The 26306-nt window shown below is 41.5% G+C and overlaps 1 protein-coding gene across 1 annotated transcript in view; it reads left to right on the forward strand.

Annotated features, from left to right (window-relative positions):
- Positions 1 to 21652, forward strand: part of LOC311222695 (iron-sulfur cluster transfer protein NUBPL-like) — a 28795-nt gene extending 7143 nt beyond the window's left edge. Inside the window, 9 exon segments of the mRNA XM_084307302.1 lie at positions 6333 to 6423; positions 6573 to 6612; positions 10016 to 10058; positions 10062 to 10106; positions 10381 to 10474; positions 11092 to 11177; positions 19563 to 19683; positions 19862 to 19944; positions 20596 to 21652. Coding sequence (XP_084163428.1) covers positions 6333 to 6423; positions 6573 to 6612; positions 10016 to 10058; positions 10062 to 10106; positions 10381 to 10474; positions 11092 to 11177; positions 19563 to 19683; positions 19862 to 19944; positions 20596 to 20658 — 666 coding nt within the window. The 3' untranslated portion in view covers positions 20659 to 21652.
- The last annotated feature ends 4654 nt before the right edge of the window (positions 21653 to 26306 follow it).

A 26306-nucleotide genomic window follows, 5' to 3' on the forward strand; every position in this document is an offset into this window, starting at 1 on the left:
GTAAGAACCAGAACTGCTATCATTAGAACCAGAACTATCATTAGAACCAGAACTATCATTAGAACCAGAACTATCATTAGAACCAGAACTGCTATCATTAGAACCAGAACTGCTATCATTAGAACCAGAACTACTATCATTAGAACCAGAACTGATATCATTAGAACCAGCACTGCTATCATTAGAACCAGAACTACTATCATTAGAACCAGAACTGCTATCATTAGAACCAGAACTACTATCATTAGAACCAGAACTGCTATCATTAGAACCAGAACTATCATTAGAACCAGCACTGCTATCATTAGAACCAGAACTACTATCATTAGAACCAGAACTGTTATCATTAGAACCAGCACTACTATCATTAGAACCAGAACTATCATTAGAACCAGAATTGCTATCATTAGAACCAGAACTGCTATCATTAGAACCAGAACTACTATCATTAGAACCAGAACTGCTATCATTAGAACCAGAACTATCATTAGAACCAGAACTACTATCATTAGAACCAGAACTACTACCATTAGAACCAGAACTAGCATTAGAACCAGAACTACTATCATTAGAACCAGAACTAGCATTAGAACCAGAACTACTATCATTAGAACCAGAACTGCTATCATTAGAACCAGAACTACTATCATTAGAACCAGAACTACTATCATTAGAACCAGAACTGTTATCATTAGAACCAGAACTGTTATCATTAGAACCAGAACTGTTATCATTAGAACCAGAACTAGCATTAGAACCAGAACTACTATCATTAGAACCAGAACTATCATTAGAACCAGAACTACTATCATTAGAACCAGAACTACTATAATTAGAACCAGAACTGTTATCATTAGAACCAGAACTGTTATCATTAGAACCAGAACTGTTATCATTAGAACCAGAACTACTACCATTAGAACCAGAACTACTATAATTAGAACCAGAACTGTTATCATTAGAACCAGAACTACTATCATTAGAACCAGAACTGTTATCATTAGAACCAGAACTATCATTAGAACCAGAACTACTATCATTAGAACCAGAACTATTATCATTAGAACCAGAACTATCATTAGAACCAGAATTGCTATCATTAGAACCAGAACTATCATTAGAACCAGAACTACTATCATTAGAACCAGAACTAGCATTAGAACCAGAACTGCTATCATTAGAACCAGAACTATCATTAGAACCAGAACTACTATCATTAGAACCAGAACTACTATCATTAGAACCAGAACTATCATTAGAACCAGAACTATCATTAGAACCAGAACTATCATTAGAACCAGAACTACTATCATTAGAACCAGAACTACTATCATTAGAACCAGAACTACTATCATTAGAACCAGAACTATCATTAGAACCAGAACTACTATAATTAGAACCAGAACTATCATTAGAACCAGAACTACTATCATTAGAACCAGAACTACTATCATTAGAACCAGAACTACTATCATTAGAACCAGAACTGTTATCATTAGAACCAGCACTACTATCATTAGAACCAGAACTACTATAATTAGAACCAGAACTGTTATCATTAGAACCAGAACTGATATCATTAGAACCAGAACTGTTATCATTAGAACCAGAACTACTATCATTAGAACCAGAACTACTATAATTAGAACCAGAACTGTTATCATTAGAACCAGAACTACTATCATTAGAACCAGAACTACTATAATTAGAACCAGAACTGATATCATTAGAACCAGAACTGTTATCATTAGAACCAGAACTACTATCATTAGAACCAGAACTACTATAATTAGAACCAGAACTGTTATCATTAGAACCAGAACTACTATCATTAGAACCAGAACTACTATCATTAGAACCAGAACTACTATCATTAGAACCAGAACTGTTATCATTAGAACCAGAACTGTTATCATTAGAACCAGAACTGTTATCATTAGAACCAGAACTACTATCATTAGAACCAGAACTGTTATCATTAGAACCAGAACTATCATTAGAACCAGAACTACTATCATTAGAACCAGAACTATTATCATTAGAACCAGAACTATCATTAGAACCAGAATTGCTATCATTAGAACCAGAACTATCATTAGAACCAGAACTACTATCATTAGAACCAGAACTAGCATTAGAACCAGAACTGCTATCATTAGAACCAGAACTATCATTAGAACCAGAACTACTATAATTAGAACCAGAACTATCATTAGAACCAGAACTATCATTAGAACCAGAACTATCATTAGAACCAGAACTATCATTAGAACCAGAACTACTATCATTAGAACCAGAACTACTATCATTAGAACCAGAACTATCATTAGAACCAGAACTACTATAATTAGAACCAGAACTATCATTAGAACCAGAACTACTATCATTAGAACCAGAACTACTATCATTAGAACCAGAACTACTATCATTAGAACCAGAACTGTTATCATTAGAACCAGAACTACTATCATTAGAACCAGAACTACTATAATTAGAACCAGAACTGTTATCATTAGAACCAGAACTGATATCATTAGAACCAGAACTGTTATCATTAGAACCAGAACTACTATCATTAGAACCAGAACTACTATAATTAGAACCAGAACTGTTATCATTAGAACCAGAACTACTATCATTAGAACCAGAACTACTATAATTAGAACCAGAACTGTTATCATTAGAACCAGAACTGATATCATTAGAACCAGAACTGTTATCATTAGAACCAGAACTACTATCATTAGAACCAGAACTACTATAATTAGAACCAGAACTACTATCATTAGAACCAGAACTACTATCATTAGAACCAGAACTACTATCATTAGAACCAGAACTGTTATCATTAGAACCAGAACTGTTATCATTAGAACCAGAACTACTATCATTAGAACCATAACTACTATAATTAGAACCAGAACTGTTATCATTAGAACCAGAACTGATATAATTAGAACCAGAACTGCTATCATTAGAACCAGAACTGCTATCATTAGAACCAGAACTGTTATCATTAGAACCACAACTGTTATCATTCGAACCAGAACTGTTATCATTAGAACCAGAACTGCTATCATTAGAACCAGAACTGCTATCATTAGAACCAGAACTGTTATCATTAGAACCAGAACTGTTATCATTCGAACCAGAACTACTATCATTAGAACCAGAACTACTATCATTAGAACCAGAACTACTATCATTAGAACCAGAACTGTTATCATTAGAACCAGAACTGTTATCATTAGAACCAGAACTACTATCATTAGAACCAGAACTACTATCATTAGAACCAGAACTATCATTAGAACCAGAACTGTTATCATTAGAACCAGAACTACTACCATTAGAACCAGAACTACTACCATTAGAACCAGAACTACTATCATTAGAACCAGAACTATCATTAGAACCAGAACTGTTATCATTAGAACCAGAACTACTATCATTAGAACCAGAACTACTATCATTAGAACCAGAACTATCATTAGAACCAGAACTGTTATCATTAGAACCAGAACTACTACCATTAGAACCAGAACTACTACCATTAGAACCAGAACTACTATCATTAGAACCAGAACTATCATTAGAACCAGAACTGTTATCATTAGAACCAGAACTGTTATCATTAGAACCAGAACTACTATCATTAGAACCAGAACTAGAACCAGAACTACTATCATTAGAACCAGAACTGTTATCATTAGAACCAGAACTACTATCATTAGAACCAGAACTACTATCATTAGAACCAGAACTGTTATCATTAGAACCAGAACTACTATCATTAGAACCAGAACTACTACCATTAGAACCAGAACTAGCATTAGAACCAGAGCTACTATCATTAGAACCAGAACTATCATTAGAACCAGAACTACTATCATTAGAACCAGAACTACTATCATTAGAACCAGAACTACTATCATTAGAACCAGAACTGTTATCATTAGAACCAGAACTACTATAATTAGAACCAGAACTGTTATCATTAGAACCAGAACTGTTATCATTAGAACCAGAACTACTATCATTAGAACCAGAACTGTTATCATTAGAACCAGAACTGTTATCATTAGAACCAGAACTACTATCATTAGAACCAGAACTGTTATCATTAGAACCAGAACTGTTATCATTAGAACCAGAACTACTATCATTAGAACCAGAACTGTTATCATTAGAACCAGGAACTGTTATCATTAGAACCAGAACTACTATCATTAGAACCAGAACTGTTATCATTAGAACCAGAACTGTTATCATTAGAACCAGAACTACTATCATTAGAAACAGAACTGTTATCATTAGAACCAGAACTGTTATCATTAGAACCAGAACTACTATCATTAGAACCAGAACTGTTATCATTAGAACCAGAACTACTATCATTAGAACCAGAACTGTTATCATTAGAACCAGAACTGTTATCATTAGAACCAGAACTACTATCATTAGAACCAGAACTGTTATCATTAGAACCAGAACTGTTATCATTAGAACCAGAACTACTATCATTAGAACCAGAACTACTATCATTAGAACCAGAACTGTTATCATTAGAACCAGAACTGTTATCATTAGAACCAGAACTGTTATCATTAGAACCAGAACTGTTATCATTAGAACCAGAACTACTATCATTAGAACCAGAACTACTATCATTAGAACCAGAACTACTATCATTAGAACCAGAACTGTTATCATTAGAACCAGAACTGTTATCATTAGAACCAGAACTGTTATCATTAGAACCAGAACTACTATCATTAGAACCAGAACTACTATCATTAGAACCAGAACTGTTATCATTAGAACCAGAACTGTTATCATTAGAACCAGAACTACTATCATTAGAACCAGAACTACTATCATTAGAACCAGAACTGTTATCATTAGAACCAGAACTGTTATCATTAGAACCAGAACTACTATCATTAGAACCAGAACTACTATCATTAGAACCAGAACTACTATCATTAGAACCAGAGCTACTATCATTAGAACCAGAACTACTATCATTAGAACCAGAACTACTATCATTAGAACCAGAACTAATATAATTAGAACCAGAACTACTACCATTAGAACCAGAACTGTTATCATTAGAACCAGAACTACTATCATTAGAACCAGAACTACTATCATTAGAACCAGAACTATCATTAGAACCAGAACTACTATCATTAGAACCAGAGCTACTATCATTAGAACCAGAACTACTATCATTAGAACCAGAACTACTATCATTAGAACCAGAACTAGCATTAGAACCAGAACTGTTATCATTAGAACCAGAACTGTTATCATTAGAACCAGAACTGTTATCATTAGAACCAGAACTACTATCATTAGAACCAGAACTACTATCATTAGAACCAGAACTACTATCATTAGAACCAGAACTACTATCATTAGAACCAGAACTACTATCATTAGAACCATAACTACTATCATTAGAACCAGAACTGTTATCATTAGAACCAGAACTGTTATCATTAGAACCAGAACTGTTATCATTAGAACCAGAACTACTATCATTAGAACCAGAACTACTATCATTAGAACCAGAACTACTACCATTAGAACCAGAACTACTATAATTAGAACCAGAACTGTTATCATTAGAACCAGAACTGTTATCATTAGAACCAGAACTACTATCATTAGAACCAGAACTACTATCATTAGAACCAGAACTACTATCATTAGAACCAGAACTACTATCATTAGAACCAGAACTGTTATCATTAGAACCAGAACTACTATCATTAGAACCAGAACTACTATCATTAGAACCAGAACTGTTATCATTAGAACCAGAACTACTATCATTAGAACCAGAACTACTATCATTAGAACCAGAACTACTATCATTAGAACCAGAACTGTTATCATTAGAACCAGAACTGTTATCATTAGAACCAGAACTACTATCATTAGAACCAGAACTACTATCATTAGAACCAGAACTGTTATCATTAGAACCAGAACTGTTATCATTAGAACCAGAACTACTATCATTAGAACCAGAACTACTATCATTAGAACCAGAACTACTATCATTAGAACTCGCTCTTTCTCCGTCTCTTTTCTCTGTCCGTCTTCCCCCCTCTCTCTCGCTCTCTCTCTCTCTCTCGCTCTCTCTATCTCTCTCTCCCCTCTCTTTCTCTCTCTCCCCTGTCTGTCTATTTTTCTCTCTCTCTCCCCTCTCTTTCTCTCTCTCTCCCCTCTGTCTATTTTTCTCTCTCTCTCCCCCCCTCTCTCTCTCTCTCCCCTCTCTCTCTCTCCCTCCCCCCTCTCTCTCCCCCCCCCTCTCTCTCAAGTCTAAATCAGTAGGTCTGTTGGATGCTGATGTTTACGGCCCGTCGGTCCCCAAGCTGATGAACCTGAAGGGAAACCCTGAACTCACAGACAGTATGTCATGTTTCAGAGCTCACAGAACTTACAGAACTCAGACCTCACAGAACTCACAGAACTTACAGAACTCACACAACTCACAGGACTTACAGAACTCACATGTCCTGATGTGGATTTGAAGTCATGCCTTGTTGTCTCTCTTCCAGACAACCTGATGATTCCACTTCAGAACTATGGGATTCCATGGTGAGTCACTCCTGCATGTCTTCTGTCGTCCAGAGGGACGTTAAAGATCCACTGAAACGCCAGCAATGTACAGCAATTTGATGTATTCCTGAATGCACCAGAACTTTGGTGGGGAGGGGGGGAGACAACGACATCCTAAAGGACCCTTGCATTGGAAAGCATGGTTCAAAATCGAATTGTATTGGACATTTTATTTAGGTGAATTCTCTTTTTTTTAGGGATGCACCGAAATTTCGGCACCAAACGTTTTCGGCCGAAAATGGCAAAAAAATGGCCTTTCGGCTTTCGGCCGAAAGAGTTTTTTCACAGAAAATATGTCACCGAAACAGAAACAACCTCACGTCACGTGTTGTTGTGATGATGTTGCGCTGTCGGGAGTCGCGCTGTTTCTATGTAAACTGCGCGCAACACGTCCAATAAATGCGTCTTTAACATGCTTTATATCCTTATTTACTATATGCCGCGGTTAATCACTGAGTGATCTAATATGCATATTATTCGCGTGTTGTTGTGATGATGTTGCGCTGTCGGGAGTCGCGCTGTTTCTATGTAAACTGCGCGCAACGCGTCCAATATGCGTCTTTAACATGCTTTATATCCTTATTTACTATATGCCGCGGTTAATCACTGAGTGATCTAATATGCATATTATTCAGAGCGAGAGGGGGGGGATTGTGTTTCTCACATTGACGCTGTCTGTCTGTCGTGCGTCTACTGTGCCGAGTCAAGCGAGCACATTCAGCTGGGGACTAGAAAGGTGCGCTCAGTAGAGCACAGATGTCCGCTGCGCAGCCAGAGAAAAGATGGAATTAATGTACTGTATGCATTCAGAAGTGCTGAATAAATGTTTTATGGACCCATAATAGTGATTATTTATTATTTAAGTTAAGTTTAGCCATAATCATATATTTTTCCATAATCATAATGTTCCACAACATTGGTAAAAAAAAATTCTATTCTATGAATCATTTTCGGCCTTTCGGTTTTCGGCCAACTGTTTTCTATTTTCGGTATCGGTTTCACCCAAGAATTTCCCATTCGGTGCATCCCTACTTTTTTTTGTCACATAGTGATAAATGGATCAGAACTGGTGCAGAGATAAGGGGTCAAATGGAGGAACATGTTGTCTTCAAAGCTGCTATAGTGTTGCAATACTCAGCCACTAGGTGTTAAAGGAACTCGCCAACATTTTGGGAAATTAGCTCACCGTCTTCTCCAGAGAGAGACAAGAAGATAGATACCAGTCTCCTCTCTGTGCGTTCAGTAGAAAGCCATCTGGCTGCACGTTAGCCTAGCTTAGCACAATGAATTGAAGCGGACATGACCGGTTAGCCTTCGGGAGGGGTGTTAGTTGGACAATGCCTAGGCTAACCGGTCATGTCCATTTCCATTCATTGTGCTAAGCTAGGCTAACGTGCAGCCAGATAGATTTCTACTGAGCGCCCTGGAATAAACCCTGAAAACCTGAAGGTGGGCCAGGGGTCCAGATATTCTGAACTTACCCTTTAATTCTCAAGAAATAAAAAGTTTGGGCGGCTAAGTGGCGCAGTGGGCAAGGCTTGGCTGGTCGTTCATACTAATACAATTGGCAGTATTAGGGGGTGGGAAAGCCGGTGGGTGGGGATTGGAAGTTGTGGACAGCAACTCCTACAGGTCGGTTGGTGCGCCTGTACAGCAGAATCAGGAAGTATTGGGGGCAGCGTGAGCCTCCCACGCGTTACTCCTCGCCACTGAGAGATTGCGCTGTGCAGGTGAAAAGATGCGACGGCTGCCTCCTCGTCTACCGGAGAGGACACGTGATGCAAGGCTTCGTCCACATTGCAGCCGGCTTGTGGGAGGCATGGTCTAGCAACGTTCGAGACAGGGGAGGGTAGAATTGGATAATACGAAATTGGGATGGGAGAAAAATAGAAAATGGGGAGAAAAAAGTAGATAAAAAAAAGAAAGAAAAAGTTTGTATGACAAATTATACAACGGCATGCAAATTTCTCGATTCTGATTGGCCATTTACACGTCTTTATTGGCAACAATCCACGGTCCTGGGCTCAGGACCCGCCCACAACCGAATCACATATCACTCCCCGGCTCACTCCGGGAGAAAACAAGATCGCGGACAACAAATGGATATGTTGATAGCACCATAACGACTAAATATGAAGCGATTCTGTCAAGGGGAATGTGTTAGTCCTTTAAACAATGTTGGATGATGTAATTGATGGGTCTTGAGTCAATCTAGAACAAAAGAAAAATCGTGGATTGATTGATTGATTAATTGATTGATTTAAATTTCTACTTCCTTCCCACTGACTGCAGCGTTCACTCTCACACTGTCCGACGCTGGCGTACCCACACACACACATACACACACACACACACACACACACACACACACACACACACACACACACACACACACACACACACACACACACACACTGTGACACACACACACAGTGACACACACACACACACACACACACACACACACTCCTGTCTGCAACAGCGGGGGAGTCAGACTGAGAGAGAAGCAGCGCTGTTTTAAGTGAGCATGGTCTATTGAATTGATTGATTGGTTGATTGCTAATTTTATTACTGTACCCCTGGTTTCCAACTGGTTAAGTTTAGGCTAAAAGAAATAAATAAAAAAATAGGGCGAAGAAAATGTTTTTTTCCTATAGGGCAAAGAAAACGTTTTAATTTGTTTTACCTACTTTATATAGAAGCATCTAAGAATGAAGTTCTATGGAAAGTAGGTCTGCATTCCCTTAACAATTGTGTGTATTGAGCCGTACTGTATTGTACCCATTCTGCATCTGGTAATAAAATTGTCAATCAATCATTCCAATAATACACAGTTGGATGTGTTAGTTGGTTGGATGCACTTCAAGCTGCTTCCACATGAGGCAACTTCTCTCAATCATTCCAATAATACACAGTTGGATGTGTTAGTTTGGTTGGATGCACTTCAAGCTGCTTCCACATGGAGGCAACTTGTCTTTTTTGTAGTTGTGGGAACTACTTTTTCTGGCGGATGGTTTTTTCAATAAATCTTCGATTAATGTGTGTTTATTGTATAGAAATAAGGTTGGATGAATCTGGCAGTTGTATAAAAGCTTTACACCACTTGTAGTCGTGATTTGTGACCAATAAACCATGCCTAGGGGGGTCTAACGACCCTCGGCTGCGCCTCGGGCCTAACGACCACCCCTAGGCATGGTTTATTGGTCACAAACCACTCCTGCGCGTGATGTAATGCTTAATTATATTATTTCAGCCCTCTCCGTCTGTCTCTCTGTCTCCCTCTCTCTCTCTCCCCCCCTCTCTCTCTATCTCTCTCCCTCTCTCTCTCTCCCCCCCCCCCCCCCTCTCTCTCTATCTCTCTCTCTCTCTCTCTCTGTCTCAGTATGTCTATGGGCTTCTTGGTGGAGGAAGCGGCTCCTATCGTATAGAGAAGACTGATGGTGATGTCGGCCATAGAGAGGCTACTCAGACATGTAAGGAAACATATCCACATGGTTGTATATTATGTAAGGGATAATGTATAGCTACGTCGCAAAATAATTGACCGACACAGAGTTTAGAACGGTCATTATTGCGCGTTGCCCATAGCAGCGGTCCGTTATCGAGAAATAACTGACCGCTGTCAGGGGCAACCGAGCGCTATTGACCAATCACAATCAAGCATTTTGGCGAATGTTAAAACGCCATGTAATAAATTATATTATATTATACCATATGTTATGATATCGTGTGTGTGTGTGTGTGTAGGTGGACTGGGGATCGCTGGACTACTTGGTGATTGACATGCCTCCTGGGACTGGAGACGTCCAGCTGTCAATCACCCAGAACATCCCCATAGCTGGTACCCTAAAATATATATATTTATTTATAGATGTACTGTATATATATATATATATATATATATATATTGTGATAGAAATATTATCATGTCATTATAGATCTGTGTTGAAATACATATTGTATCTCTGATAGCCTTGACTAGTTTAATATGATCAACTAGTAAACTAGTAGCTACAGCTCAGACAATAGGACGACAGTCTGACAGTGTCTGTTAACAACGACCAAGGCTGAGGAGATATGACATCTCCAGGTCTAGTGTGTCAGTCATAACAAGGCTACAGGGCCAGTCTTGTTATTCATTCTCTCACTAGGGCATATTTTGTTGACCTTTTCTGTCATATCTGGTCATATCTCATGTACGTCATTTCGATTATGTATATTTAATCTAAGTTCTGACCAGAGCTCTTTGTCACTTTCTGGTCCAGACGCTTGTGTGTCTCTCTGATGATAAAAGGATCTCTGTGGAAGCGGAAATTAAACTATGTTCTATATTTTTTTATACAAACTGACTCGATCTGAAATTCCTACAGCGTACTACTGTCTCATGGCTCATTTAAATATTCCACAACAATATATATATATACCTTGAGATATGAATGTGTGTGACTTGTGTCCCAGGAGCGGTCATCGTCTCCACTCCACAGGACGTAGCGCTGCTCGACGCCCGCAGAGGAGCGGAGATGTTCCGGAAGGTCCACGTTCCGGTAACTAAAAAGATCTCCTCGTCGTGACATTGTTGTCAAAAGATTGATATTTATTTTGATTGAACCTTTATTTACCCAGGCAAGCAAGTAAGAACACATTCTTATATACAAAAGCAGCCTGACCAAAAAGCAAAGGCCTTTTGAGGGGAGGGGGAAGTGGGGGGGGGGGGGGGGCTGCAACAAAAACAAGGTTATGTACATGCATACAACAAGTAAATAAAATAAGAAATTACAGTAGCAATAGTATACAAGGAAAATTACAATAAATAAGGGAGAGAGGGCGGCTGGGTGGCGCAGCGGACATTGCGCTCGTCACCAACGCAAGAGACACCGGGTTCGACTCCGGCTGTCGGCGTTTTCCCCCTTAGCTCGGGCCGGCCGTCATACTAACTCAATTGGCAGAGTCAGCGGGAGGGGAGTCGATGGGTGGTAGTCTGGTCGTTGTAAACAGCGACTCCTACAGGTCGGTTGGGGACGCCTGCACAGCAGAGACAGGAAATGGCGGGGGCAGTGTGAGCCTCCCACACCTTACACCTCGCCAACGAGAGTCCGCGCTGGCAGGTGAAAAGATGTGACAGGCTGCCTCCTCGTGTATCGGAGGGGACATGTGATGCAAGGCTTCTATCCTCCCTACAACCGGCCAGTGGGGGGCATATGCGAGCCACGTTCAAGACAGGGGAGGGGAGAATTGGCACACTGGAATTGGGATGGGAGAAAAATAGAAAAAGAGGAGAAAAAGTGGATACAAAAAAAAAAAAAGGGAGAGAGAAGGAAAGAGAGAGAGGGGAAAAGAGAAAGAGAAAGGGAGAGTGAGAACCAGAGGGAGCGAGAGAGAGAGAAGAAAGGGGTAGAAGGAGGGAGGTGAGGGGGCTTAGGGGGATCTGGGCTCTGCGTGTGATTGGAAGGCAGCAGGTGCAACAGTCGGTTATGATCTGTTGCAGATTTTGTTTAACAGCAGTGAGCGATGTGAGGGCAGTGAGTTTAAGGGTGTTTTTGTAAGGTTTTCCAGTCTGATGTAGTTGGTCAACTGAGTTTCCAGAGTAGCAGTAATCAAATCGCATCAAATGTATTTGTATAGCCCAAAATCACATGGAATTGCCCCTGTGGGCTTTTTACAAGTCAAGAAGAAACATCACAATAGATCCAGAACAAAAACCACCATAAAAAATTCAAATATGCAACACTCCCAGATAGGTATGTCCGATATTGGCATTCAAATGTGATATCGGAAATTATCGGTATCGGTATTCAAAAATATATATTATACTTTTTTTTTGTTTACATTTATTTAACCTTTATTTACCCAGGCAAGCAAGTAAGAACAAATTCTGATTTTATTTATTGTCAAAAGTATGCATAATGTTGTGTTAATTCCACAACAAGAGATATGTAATGTTAATTACCTGAAATTATTAAATTTATTTGGGGGGGGGGGGACCCTGCATATATCGGTATCGGTTGATATCGGTATCAGAAATTAAGAGTTGGACAATATCGGTATATCGGTATCGGTAAAAAAGCCAATATCGAACATCCTTGCCCCCAGACTTTCCCCAATGATGATGAGGAGTGACTCCACCTAGCAGTGTGGAGGAGAGAAACCTCAGATGGGCTGTTCAAAGGGGGATCCCCCAACAGGATGCCAGTGATAATATAGTGTTGCTGTGGATGATAGATGGATGGAGAATAGAACAGGTGAATAATTGGTATGTATATATTAGGGCTGACCCCTATTAGTCGATTAGTCAACTAATCGGTCGAAAGGAGCCGTAGTCGACTAGCCAACCTCTTAGTCGAATACAAAAAAATATATATATTATAATATATATATATATATATTTTTTTTTGTATTCGACTAAGAGGTTGGCTAGTCGACTACGGCTCCTTTCGACCGATTAGTCGATATAATAATATAATAATTATATAATATATATATATATTTGTATCATTCTTTCCAAAAGAAAAGAGGCCTAGAAGCGTGGCTAATGCTAATGGCACGCATACCAGAGGCTAACTGCTTACGAAAACAGGCACAGAGGCACTGAAAGAGGATTTCACCCATCTAATGAACACACTAGACTAGACAAATATCAAGATGTATCCATCAGTGGACCAATTTCATGCTTTTGCAGAGGACAAGAAGCCTTCAGTCGACTCCTTCAGACATTAAGCACCCCCCACAGCCCAAATGGAATGATACATTTTTTTTTTTTTTTTATTAAAAAATATTATACTTATTATTATTATTATTATTATTTCTTTGTCTACCAATAGTCGACTAACGGCAAATTTTGGCCAATCATAGTCGACCATCCAAATCCTTAGTCGGGGACAGCCCTAGTATATAAGATAAGATAAGATAAGATAAGATATTCCTTTATTGATCCCCTTGGGGAAATTCAGGCATCATAGCAGCATGGGGGGGAGGGGGGGAGGGGTACAGGTAGTAAAACAACACAGTATACAGGTAGTAAAAGACAACACAGGCAGTGTAAACAATTTGATCAATATGGTCAATATAATTTACTATCTGACTAGCTGAGGAATATTCACATTATTCACAGTGTCACGTGAGGTGCAGTATGCAAGAGGTAGTGTTATAATAATTTACTATCTACTGAGTATACATTAATCAAAGTACCAGGGTAGTCTACTTTGTCCCCCTTGGGTTCCTATAAGTCCCAGGTCAATGTCTGGTAGCAGTCGCTGTCGCTGCCCCCTGTTGTGGGGCCTGGAGGCTGCTAGTCGCTGCCCACTGTTGTGGAGCCTGATGGCCGCTGGTATGAAGGACTGTCCGAGGCGGTTAGTTGAGTGTCGGGGGGGGATGAGTCTGTGGCTGAACGAGCTTCTCATCTTGACTAGCTCGTCGTAGAGGGGGTGGTAGGGGTTCTCCATGATGGCATCCAGCTTCCTTATATATATATATATACATGTAATGAAACACATATACATACATACATACATAGTAGCAATAGTATCTAAAGTACATAAGATTATTATAATTTTTTTTTAAATGTTTATAAAATAGAACCAAGAACAAAAAAGCATGAGAATACTGGAATACTGAGAGCGCTGGTATGAAAATAAGATGAAGGCTAGAAGTCGAGACGTTTGTCCGGCTTCAACATGGACGGTCGCATTTTACGTAGCTCCCGTAACCAACGCAACAGATCAACAACAAAAAAGTACTTTGCGCATTTTCTACTTTCCCTCCTGTGGATTATGGATTTGTACCTGAATTCACAACTCAAGCAGCAACACCAGACAGAAGTGGAGGGTAGCGAAAACGCAAATCAGCAGTCCCATTGCGACTTCTACTTGTTAACGGGCATGGAGAGGAAACATCCAGCCTTCGGAGCCACGACCATCCACACAGTACTTACTGCAAATCCGGAACGAAAGAAATTACCCCCGACAGGCAAGTGTAATAAGAGATCAATGTTTTTATTATATCTGCTCATGTCGGGTGACATACATCAGAACCCTGGTCCCGTAATGACACGGAACCAGAGACTACAGTTAAATCTGCTGACCCAAGAAGCAGCAGCCAGCACAACAGATCAAATGCTACCTACACAGACAGCGGCTAACGACATGATCAACGGCAACATCCCTCCTCTGCCACCTCTGCAAAAGAACCCACGAGAGGCCACAGCGAGAGGGAAGGAACCGGGGTTCACAACCGAGGCGCCCAGCACGTCGCGGGGACAAAACAGCGAGGCATCGCTCCTTACACCGGCGCCGGAGATCAACAGCATCCACGCAATTGACGCTTCAGCCAGCAGTTGCACCAGCCGACCAGCAAGCGGCGACATACCCTCACCGAAGCCCCAGCAGACTTGGAGAGCGGCGCGGGACATCAAGATCACCAAGGACCCGACGGTTAGCTCGGCTGGCCCCGCCATGCCAGCTAGTCTACCCGGGCCGAGGCCAGGACAAAAGGCACCCCCCTCCCCCACAATGGAGTACAATCAGACATATCTGTAAACAACCAGCCCCCCCCCCCCCCCACATCGCAGGCTTTCACACAAAGGAATACAGACTCCAGCAAAGGACAAAGGATCACCCCCCCCCCCCCCCCCTCCCCACCCACGGCACAAACGGCAACAACGCCCCCCCTCCCCCCACCACAGGACAGGACACAAATGAACAGAGTTACCTCAAGTGTGACGACGTCAATCTGATTACCAGCAAAAATGGACTTCACATATTTCATCTTAATACAAATAGCCTGAGACCTAAACTGGCTGAAATCAAACAGTTGTTTTTAAACGGTAAGGCTAACATATTGTGTTTCACAGAAACAAAATTAGACTCATCTGTACAGGATCCAGAGATTGAAATTGAAAACTACTCAATAGTCAGGAGGGATAGGAACCAGTATGGAGGTGGCGTCTGTGTGTATATACACAAGGATACCAAATACATCAACCGTACTGACCTTAACCATGATGAAATTGAAACTGTTTGGATTGAAATCTTATTAGACAGGGCGAAACCAGTACTAGTAGGCACAATCTATAGACCACCAGAACAGAGTGGCTTTTATGACACACTTGATGGGTGTTTAGCTGGGGTGGAGGGGGTAGAAAAAATTGTTATTGGGGACTGGAACACGGATATGCTACGTAAAGCAGCACCCGTCTTCAAGGCCTTCAGTAGATTTTCTGATCTGCACGGTTTCAGCCAGCTAATCACCCAACCCACAAGGGTATGCGATTCGACACAAACCACCATTGACCTCATTTTGACCTCTGACAAGTCAATGATCTCCAATAAAGGGGTGATAGCATGCGGGTTAAGTGATCATTATATGATTTTCTGTACCCGCAAAAAGCTAAAACAGAAGGCCGGCTGTCACAAAACAGTCACATCTAGAGACCTCAAAACTTACTCTAGAGAGGCCTTTAACCTAGAACTGGGGAGCTTGGACTGGTCAGATGAACTCAGTGGTACACAGGTTGAAGAAACATGGCTTGGATTCAAAACCAAATTCACAGCAATACTCAACAACATGGCACCGATAAGAACCACCAGGGTTAAAAATCGCGCTGAGGCATGGATGCACACTGAAATACTGGCCGCTATGAAAACCAGAGACAAAAAATGCTCTGAACTTCATAAAAGTCAGACAAAGCTTTCCAAAAGCTCAAACAGTGAACTCCAAGCCCACGTGGTTGAACTAAAAATCCAAAGAAACAGACTAAGAAATGACGTAAACACCATGATCAGAACCGCAAAAAGAAATTTCATCAACGACAAAACTGAGGAAAACAAAAACAAACCCCGCGAACTTTGGAAATTACTCAATAATCAACTAGGCTGCAGTAAAAAACTTAAAACCAGATTCTCAAACATAAAGACGGACAACACGCTCATCACAGACAAGCTGGATGTAGCCAATTACTTAAACATCTTCTTCACAAACATAGCCACAACACTGGTAAACAAACTACCCTCCCACTCAGGGCATTATGGGGTAGAACACATAGTAGCATACTACAAAAACCTAGGGGTCCACAAAGACGACTTCAAACTTGAAATGGTAACAACCGATGAGGTACTCAAAAAATTTAGCGCCCTCCAACCTAACAAGGCCACTGGCCATGACAACATCCCCTCCAAATTCCTCAGAGACGCAGCAGCCGCCATCACCCCAGTCATCACACACATAATAAACCTCTCTATAAAACAGGGGCACGTCCCCAAGGACTTCAAAATTGCGAGAGTGACCCCTCTGCACAAAAAGGGCAGCAAATTAGACCCAGGCAACTACCGCCCTGTTTCTATTCTTACCTCCATCTCGAAAGTCATGGAGAAAATAGTCTACGAACAGGTCAAAAAGTACCTGGCGGAAAAAAATCTAATCTACGAATTCCAATCTGGCTTCAGAACGTCCCACTCCACTGACACATGCCTCCTCTATTTGAACGACCACATCAAACAAGAGGTGGACGCGGGCAAATACTGCGGCATGGTCATGCTGGACCTACAAAAGGCCTTCGACACTGTCAATCACTCCATTCTAATGGACAAGCTAAAAGCAATTGGTTTTGATAGCTTATCAGTGAGCTGGATGCAATCCTACCTGGAGGGGAGAGAACAGATGGTAGAGGTAAACGGTACTCTATCCCCCCCCCTCACAGTGAGCTGTGGTGTTCCACAAGGAAGCATACTAGGACCGCTACTCTTCCTAATTTATGCAAATGACATGTCGTCAGCCTGTGACTGCAACTTGTTCCTGTTTGCGGACGACTCAGCCCTGCTGGTCTCTGACAAGAACAAATTGCAGGTTGAAAAAACCCTCAGCACGGAACTAGGCAAAATCTGCATATGGCTCGCTGATAACAAACTATCATTACACATGGGCAAAACAGAGTCCATTCTCTTCGGTTCAAATAACAAACTCAGCAAGACCGACGGCTTCTCAGTTACAGTGGGTGACAATATTGTCACAAGGAAAGACGAAATTACCTACCTGGGTTCCATCCTAGAGGCAAATCTTTCATGTGACAAAATGGCATCCAATGTAATAAAAAAAGTCAACCAACGAACTAGATTCTTGTACCGGATCTCCTCTCTGGTAAACAAGAAGACCCTGAAGACTCTGGCAGGAGCACTCATTCAAGGGTACTATGACTATGCGTGCACCTCATGGTACCAAAGCACCTCAAAGGCGCTTAAAACAAAATTACAAACATCACAAAACAAACTGGTCAGACTACTACTTGACCTGAACCCCAGAACCCACCTCACCCCTGCCCACTTTGACAACCTAGGATGGCTTAGAGTAGACGACATAGTACAGCAACTTGCAATGGGCCTGGTCTACAAGATACACTATACGACCGGGGTGCCCATGTACATGTCAAAATACTTCCCAAAGGTCAGTGAATACCACAACCACTACACCAGAGGAAGCTCAACAAATCATGTTAAACCCAGATTCGGCTCAAACAAGGGACTAAACACGTTTCGCAATTATGCCACAACAATGTGGAACGCCCTACCCAAAGCTGTAAAGGAATGTGAATCCCTGCCCACATTCAAAACCGCTCTTTTTTTTTTTGATCCACTTTTTCTCCCATTTTTCTATATTTTTCTCCCATCCCAATTTCGTATCATCCAATTCAACCCTCCCCTGTCACGAACGCTGTTTCTTGCCTCCCACAAGCCGGCTGCAATGTGGACTAAGTCATACATAGCACAAGTCCCCTCCGGTACTTGAGGTAACAGCAGTCGCATCTTTTCACCTGCGCAGCTCGATCTCTCAGTGTCGAGGAGTAACGCGTGGGAGGCTCACGCTGCCCCCGACACTTCCTGATTCTACTGCGCAGGCGCACCAACCGACTTGTAGGAGTCGCTTGTTCACAACGTTCGATCCCCACCCTTCAGTTTTCCCTCCCCGTAATACGGCCAATGTGTATTACTGCGGACGACCAGCTAAACTGAAAACAATGTGGAGAGCTGGATTCGAACACGCGAATCCTAGCGTCTCCACACTGGTGGCGAGTGCCTTGCCCACTACACCACCTAGCCGCCCATTCAAAACCGCTCTTAAAGAGCACCTACGGGAGGCTGCAATTCGAAACTGGCCACTGTAAATGCCCAAAACCCCCACCACCTCCTAATAGACAGTCTCCTCCCCACCGCATGTATATATTCCCTCCCCGCCGTATGTATATTTCCCTCCCACCCACCCACCCCCTCCTAATGTACAGTCCCCTCCCCATCATATGTATATACTCTGTCAGGATCTAGGGGTAACAGTACTGTATATTTGAATACCGCTTATGTCACAAATGTATCAGTACTAAATACCTATATGTCCCTATGCCATAAATGTCATGTATGTTGTGTATGTCATAAATGTCTATATGAATTGAAAATGGGGGACCCTGATGGAAACAAGACAAACGTCTTTCTCAGGTCTGCATCCCCTTAACAATTGTATGTATTGAGCCGTACTGTATTGTACCCATTCTGCAATCTGTTAAATAAAGTTTTCATTCATTCATTCATTCATTCATTCATTCATTCATTCATTCATTCATTCAGTAGCAGCAAAAGTGGAAACATCTGCAGGATGGGAGCCGTGTGGGAGCCATCGATTAAGAGATCCATCTTGGGAATTGATTACAGTCAAGTCAATATCAATTTTCCCAATATTTCCTCCCAGCCCTAATGTTAGAACATATCGGAGAGGATGTTTGTTTGTGTAATAGTGTTTAACATCATATCAGAGAGGATGTTTGTTTGTGTAATAGTGTTTAATTACATATCAGAGAGGATGTTTGTTTGTGTAATAGTGTTTAATTACATATCAGAGAGGATGTTTGTTTGTGTAATAGTGTTTAACACATTATATACTGTGTTGTTGTCTAGATTCTAGGTCTGATTCAGAACATGCGTGTGTTCCAGTGTCCCAAATGTGACCACCAGACACACATCTTTGGTTCTGACGGAGCGAGACAGCTAGCTGATACACTGGGGGTTCAGTTCTTAGGTAAGGACTTAACCAATCAGCACCCTGGGGGTTCAGTTCTTAGGTAACCAATCAGTACACTGGGAGTTCAGTTCTTAGGTAAAGGACCTAACCAATCAGCACCCTGGCAGTTCAGTGCTTAGGTAAGAACTTAACCAATCAACTGGCTGATATTCTCCCTCACTGTCTCCGCCCCCAGGAGACATTCCTCTCCACCTGAACATCAGAGAGACGTCAGACAGAGGGCAGCCTGTAGTCGTGTCCTGCCCTGACAGCCCTGAGGTTGGTACACACAACTATTGTCAAGTGTTCCTTTATTAACCCCCTTGTTCTATTCTATTCGGTTCTGTTCTGTTCTATTAAGTTCTATTCTGATCTGTTTTATTATATCATTATATACCTATATGGTCTTGGGGGTATTTACTCTGACTGTAGACTCTGCTGAAAATTAACATTAACTACAGCAATTTTACTATGAATAGAATAGAATAGAATAGAAATACTTTTATTATCCTGAGGGAAATTTGACACTGCAAATCGCTCAACATTAAACATTTAGACAGAACAGGTCACGAATAAGAATAACAAAACAAATCAAATTGCCTAAGATAAGAGTAGAGTAAAATAGAATAAAAATGGAATAAAATATACAGTAAATATATACTGAGGTCTACAGTAGGTGTAATATTGCACAGTGCTGTTTCAAAAGTAACAGTCCAGGAAGATGGTAACTGTCACTCTGTGCTCAGTGATGCAGTGAGGCACAGTGATGCAGTGTGTGTGTGTGTGTGTGTGTGTGTGTGTGTGTGTGTGTGTGTGTGTGTGTGTGTGTGTGTGTGTGTGTGTGTGTGTGTGTGTGTGTGTGTGTGTGTGTGTGTGTGTGTGTGTGTGTGTGTGTGTGTGTGTGTGTGTGTGTGTGTGTTTTCTTTCCAGGCCGAGGCGTACAGGAAGGTGGCGTCTGCTGTTGCTCAAAGACTACAGGAACTCAGCTCTTGAGTAACAGCTTTAACAGGAAGTCTCATCATGTGTCATCAGAACATGAAATAAACACGAAGTCCCGCCCATACCAGGCTACACACACACACACACACACACACACACACACACACACACAGCTTTCAAGTGATCTAGTCGTTCACACACGACCAAGTTCCTGTATGTTCCAGCTGACAGTACATACTGCAAGTAAACAGCAGTGTACTACAATGTAAACAAAGTAACGGTTACAACACGTAGTTCTGTCACAGTCAGAATGTAACAGGGAGTCACTGACAGCGGTGCTGAAGGCCGTTTGACGAGGATTTCTTGGTAATCAATCAAGGGGCGATTATCTTTCACTGTCCACGCTTTCTACTTGACAGCATGGACGTTCTGAACGGACCCACGTCTGCTTCCGGTTGCAGCGTTTGATCATATCAATGACCGGACATAAACTGCTGTCCAAGCTAGATTTGATTGATTGATTGATTGATTCTTTTATTTACGTGTCATGCACACAAAGTGCCCGACCCTCGTGGGTTTATAAGGACACTGAAGCCTAGGCATTGTCCAACTAACACCTCTCCCGAAGGCTAACCGGCACTGTCCGCTTCCATTCATTGTGCTAAGCTAGGCTAACGTGCAGCCAGATAGCTTGCTACTGAACGCACAGAGAGGAAACTGGTGTCTATCTTCTCGTCTCTCTCTGGAGAAGACGTTAAGCTAATTTCCCAAAAGGTTGGCGTGTTCCTTTTAACGTCTCTGATCAGTCTTGGTCCAAAACATGTTGTCCATGTCGTCAGAGTGACGACTCAGAGCCGGTATTCATCACACCGGCAGTGGGGGACGTGGTCAGTTCATCCCTGTTGTTCAGTCACTGGAGAAAGTGTTGTGTTGTCCTCTGTTCCAGTACTTTCATTTCCATCTCTTCATGTCTACGTCTTCAGCTCAGCTTTCAAATGAGATGTATTTGTATAGATTTGTACAGCGTGTGAATGAAATGTTAATATTACCCGATGCAAGACGAGAACTTGAATAAAATAATGTTTGTCTTGACTCTTGTCTTTCCTTTTTTTGTATATCATTTTTTTTTAATCTTTATTATTATTGTTTATTGGTTTATTTTGTTATTGGCATCATTTCATCTTTTATTAGAGAAGGAAGTATTAGACTTTTATTTGTATTTCACTTCTTTTTAAAATGGTGTTACAAAGTGCTTCACAGAAAGAAAGAAAGAAAAACACACAAACACAAGGAATGAAGACAGGAGTGTGGAGGAGAAGATGAGAGGAAGTAGAATCTCTTACCCTGTTCAGTTCACCATTTCATTGTTAAATCAAATTAAAATCAAATTTATTTGTAAAGCCTGCAAACACGTTAATGTCCCCATGGGCTCTTTAAGCTCTGACGTTTCTGGTCATGTGACATGTGCGCCCAATCGCGTGACGCGCCCATTTCCGCCTCGACCAGCAGCAAACCCTAACCATTCTATCGCCCTGCTCTAAGACAAACTCTAACCTTAACCAACTTCGAAAGAGTGCCTAAGCTTAACCAGGGAAAGAACTTGCCGTCACACGATTGGTGCGACCAGAAACATCAGTGGCCAATCAGAGCGCAAAACGGGAACGCGGAAGCATGCACCGTTTGGGTTAAGAATACAGGCGTCCCGGAAGGCCTGGTCCATGTACAGATCAAAGGTACAGCCTACTTCTATGACCACCAGCACTTCCCTGTGGCTGGTGTCAACAAAAACAACGTCCGGTGTATTTGGTATGTTAGCAAAGACATCGTTGGTAAGGCCAAACCACTCTGGCTTCACTCTGGCATGTTTGTACATTGCTGCACTAGATGGTGATATGTTCCGTACCGCATCAGACACAATGTCCACAATACGGTCATGACGAGCGATGTACAGGTGTTTGTATTCATTACATCCGTTTGTTATGTGTGCAATGGATTCTAGGTGTTGTGAATCCTGACACACGCGTCGCACACACACTAACTATCTCCCCTGTTAAAGGAAAACAAACTCCACACTGAAAATGACCCGTGTCGTAATTCTTTCTGGAAAACGCGGCTGGGTTTCTCCCAGAGGCTGATAACACTAACGAAGATAATCTTCCCCTTATTCACTATTCTGCAGAATGATACCATTCATCACTTCATCCATTCACATCACTTCATCCATTCACTTCCTCAATTCACATCACTTCAGATGACTATCAATTCACATCACTTTATCAATTCACATCACTTCAGATGACTATCAATTCACATCACTTTATCAATTCACATCAATTCAGATGACTTCATCAATTCAGATGACTTTATCAATTGAGATCATTTTATAAAATCAGATGACTTCATTCCTGAGACACACTGGAGGTCAAAGTTCAGGGCTGGGTATAAAAAGGCCCAGATAGCCCTTTAATGATCTATCTGTCATCTGGGCTCAGGATTCCCAACATGGTAGATGGACTGCATGGTATGTATTTCATCCAGAGCACTTTACAACATGTGCCTCACATTCACACAGTTGGGGGTTAAGTGTCTTGCTCAAGGACACTTCGACACGCTGCTGGGAGGAGCTGGAATCGAACCGGGAACCTTCTGATTACCAGACGACCTGGTCTACCTCCTGGACCACTGGACGCATTGATCAGTGGTTTTAAACTTATTTTCAGAATAAAGGTTCTTATAACCTAAAGGCTCAGGTTGACAGAACTAATGTGGTTCTGCTTTTAGACTGAACTAACCAACTATCCTAATCCTACAGTATTGTATTATGTGTATATTGTTCATATATTTACAGAGAATCGTTATTTTAGACACCTGCCTTCAAACCCCGCCCCTTTAGGAGTGATGACATCATCGTCACATGACAAGTGATTCAGTGATCAAATGTGTCAACTACCAATTTCAGTCAATGATTAGTAACACCAATAATCATCTATATAATACATGTATATTATATCCATGTATTATATAGGTGATTATTGGTGTTACTGATCATAATTATTATCATTATTATATATATATAATAATGATATGATATAATGATCAGTAACACCAATAATCACCTATATAATACATGGATATATATAATAATGATAAGTAACAATCACCTATATAATACATGCATATAAATATTTTCAGAATAGCATTACTTTGCTTTATTTCCTCAAATATAACCAATTTAAATCAATCTGATACTAGCTGCCCTAATCTATACTATACATTCCAATCATAAAGATTTATATTAGCATTAAAAAATATATGGTAAACTGTTTCACAAATAAAAATGTGGGTAAACTTCAGTTTACATGGGTTTACCCTCCACTGCATCCCACGAACATCACTAAGCATCTGGCTCCCCCTGCTGCTCTTGAGAGGAACTGCACTGCAGTTGTTTGATGTGATGTTGTGCTGTGTATAGTGATGTGTAGAGTATACTGAATTCTGTCTACCTGTGGTGTTTTTGTATATTGGTTTGTTTTTTAACTGAACTCCTGACTGACTCTGTAGTGGGAGTGGAACTGGTCAAACTAGAGGTGGTGGCAAAGGGGAGGACGAGGAAAAAGCTGGATGCTATACTGGAAAACCCCTCTCACCCCCTCTATGAATGAATGATCATTACATTTATATAGAGCTTTTCTAGACACTCAAAGCGCTCCCCACAATGTAGGGTGGAAATAATAATAATAATAATAACTTTATTTGTATAGCACTTTTCAGATAGAAGTTGCAGTTCAAAGTGCTTCACAACAGTAAAAAAATAAATACAGGCATAAGCGAGCATGAAAAAGATAGAGGTAAATCACAGTGTTTGACATTATAGGATCTAGCATCCCAATAGGTTCTCTGTTTACAGTTTCATTCAGTAATACAAATAATAAAAATAGTTTAAAATGATTCCTCCTTCACCACCACTGGTAGCCCCCAACCTTGGGCTACGCAGGCTAAATGGCTGCCAATGCCATACACTGGCACCAGGCACACATCACACTACACAATGGCTGAACGGCTCAGGAGACAGGGATTGATATCAGCCAATTAATGGGGGAGGGATGATTAGATGGCATTGATGTCAGATACCTAATTGGGAATTTGGCCAGGAATGTCGGGGGAACCCCCTACTCTTTGCAATAGGCAAAGGACTGTGTTCTTTAACGACCAAATTCAGTTATGAGGAGCTAGCCAAGATGAGAACCCCTCCCACCCCCTCTATGAGGAGCTAGCCAGGATGAGAACCCCTCCCATCCCCTCTATGAGGAGCTAGCCAGGATGAGAACCCCTCCCATCCCCTCTATGAGGAGCTAGGCAGGATGAGAACCCCTCCCATCCCCTCTATGAGGAGCTAGCCAGGATGAGAACCCCTCCCATCCCCTCTATGAGGAGCTAGGCAGGATGAGAATCCCTCTCACCCCCTCTATGAGGAGCTAGCCAGGATGAGAACACCTCGCACCCCCTCTATGAGGAGCTAGCCAGGATGAGAACCCCTCCCACCCCCTCTATGAGGAGCTAGCCAGGATGAGAACACCTTGCACCCCCTCTATGAGGAGCTAGCCAGGATGAGAACCCCTCGCACACCCTCTATGAGGAGCTAGCTAAGATGGGGAGCATGTTCAGCCATAGACGTATCCCCCTCCATGAGGAGTTAGCCAAGATGAGGAGCACGTTCAGTCATAGACGTATCGCCCCACGACACACCACAAACCGCCTCGGCCAGTCCTTCATGCTAGTAGCCATCAAACTCCACAACCGTGGGCACAGACTGCTGTCAATAATGGGAGAACTAACACCTGGAGAACATGAGAACTGTTAGGATTATCTGACTCTTAATTACTAAACGCTGTTAGGACTGTCTGACTCTTCATAATAAACACTGTTAGGACTATCTGACTCTTAATTACTAAACACTGTTAGGACTGTCTGACTCTTCATACTAAACACTGTTATGACTGTCTGACTCTTCATAATAAACACTGTTAGGACTGTCTGACTCTTAATACTAAACACTGTTAGGACTGTCTGACTCTTCATACTAAACACTGTTAGGACTGTCTGACTCTTAAACACTGTTTAGGACTATCTGACTCTTAATACTAAACACTGTTAGGACTGTCTGACTCTTAATTACTAAACACTGTTAGGACTGTCTGACTCTTCATAATAAACACTGTTAGGACTGTCTGACTCTTAATTACTAAACACTGTTAGGACTGTCTGACTCTTCATAATAAACACTGTTAGGACTGTCTGACTCTTAAACACTGTTTAGGACTATCTGACTCTTAATAATAAACAGTTAGGACTGTCTGACTCTTTTTTTTAATCCTCTTTTTCTCCGCCTGATTTTTCTGTGTTTTTCCTCCCATCCCAATTTAGTTGTTATGCCAATTCCCCCCTCCCCTACCTGGTCGTTGTGCGCAAAGGCCCCCTACTCAGGCATGCGTTCTTCATGGGACGGGGGTTCACTACGTGCAACCCCAGATAAGTACTCGCTATTTGCATATCAATAGCGCCGGTCGTCAGGTGTGTTAAATACGTTCTCAGATACATTCACACCTAACTTGTTGTGAATGACATGTGTTACATTCCATTCGTAGAGGCAATTAGGCACTGTCTGTAGTCTGTGCTCAAGCAAGGGGACACCACATGCTTCC

The sequence above is a fragment of the Notolepis coatsorum genome (assembly GCF_963971535.1).
Source record: "Notolepis coatsorum genome assembly, chromosome: 2".
In the NCBI taxonomy this organism is placed as follows: domain Eukaryota; kingdom Metazoa; phylum Chordata; class Actinopteri; order Aulopiformes; family Paralepididae; genus Notolepis; species Notolepis coatsorum.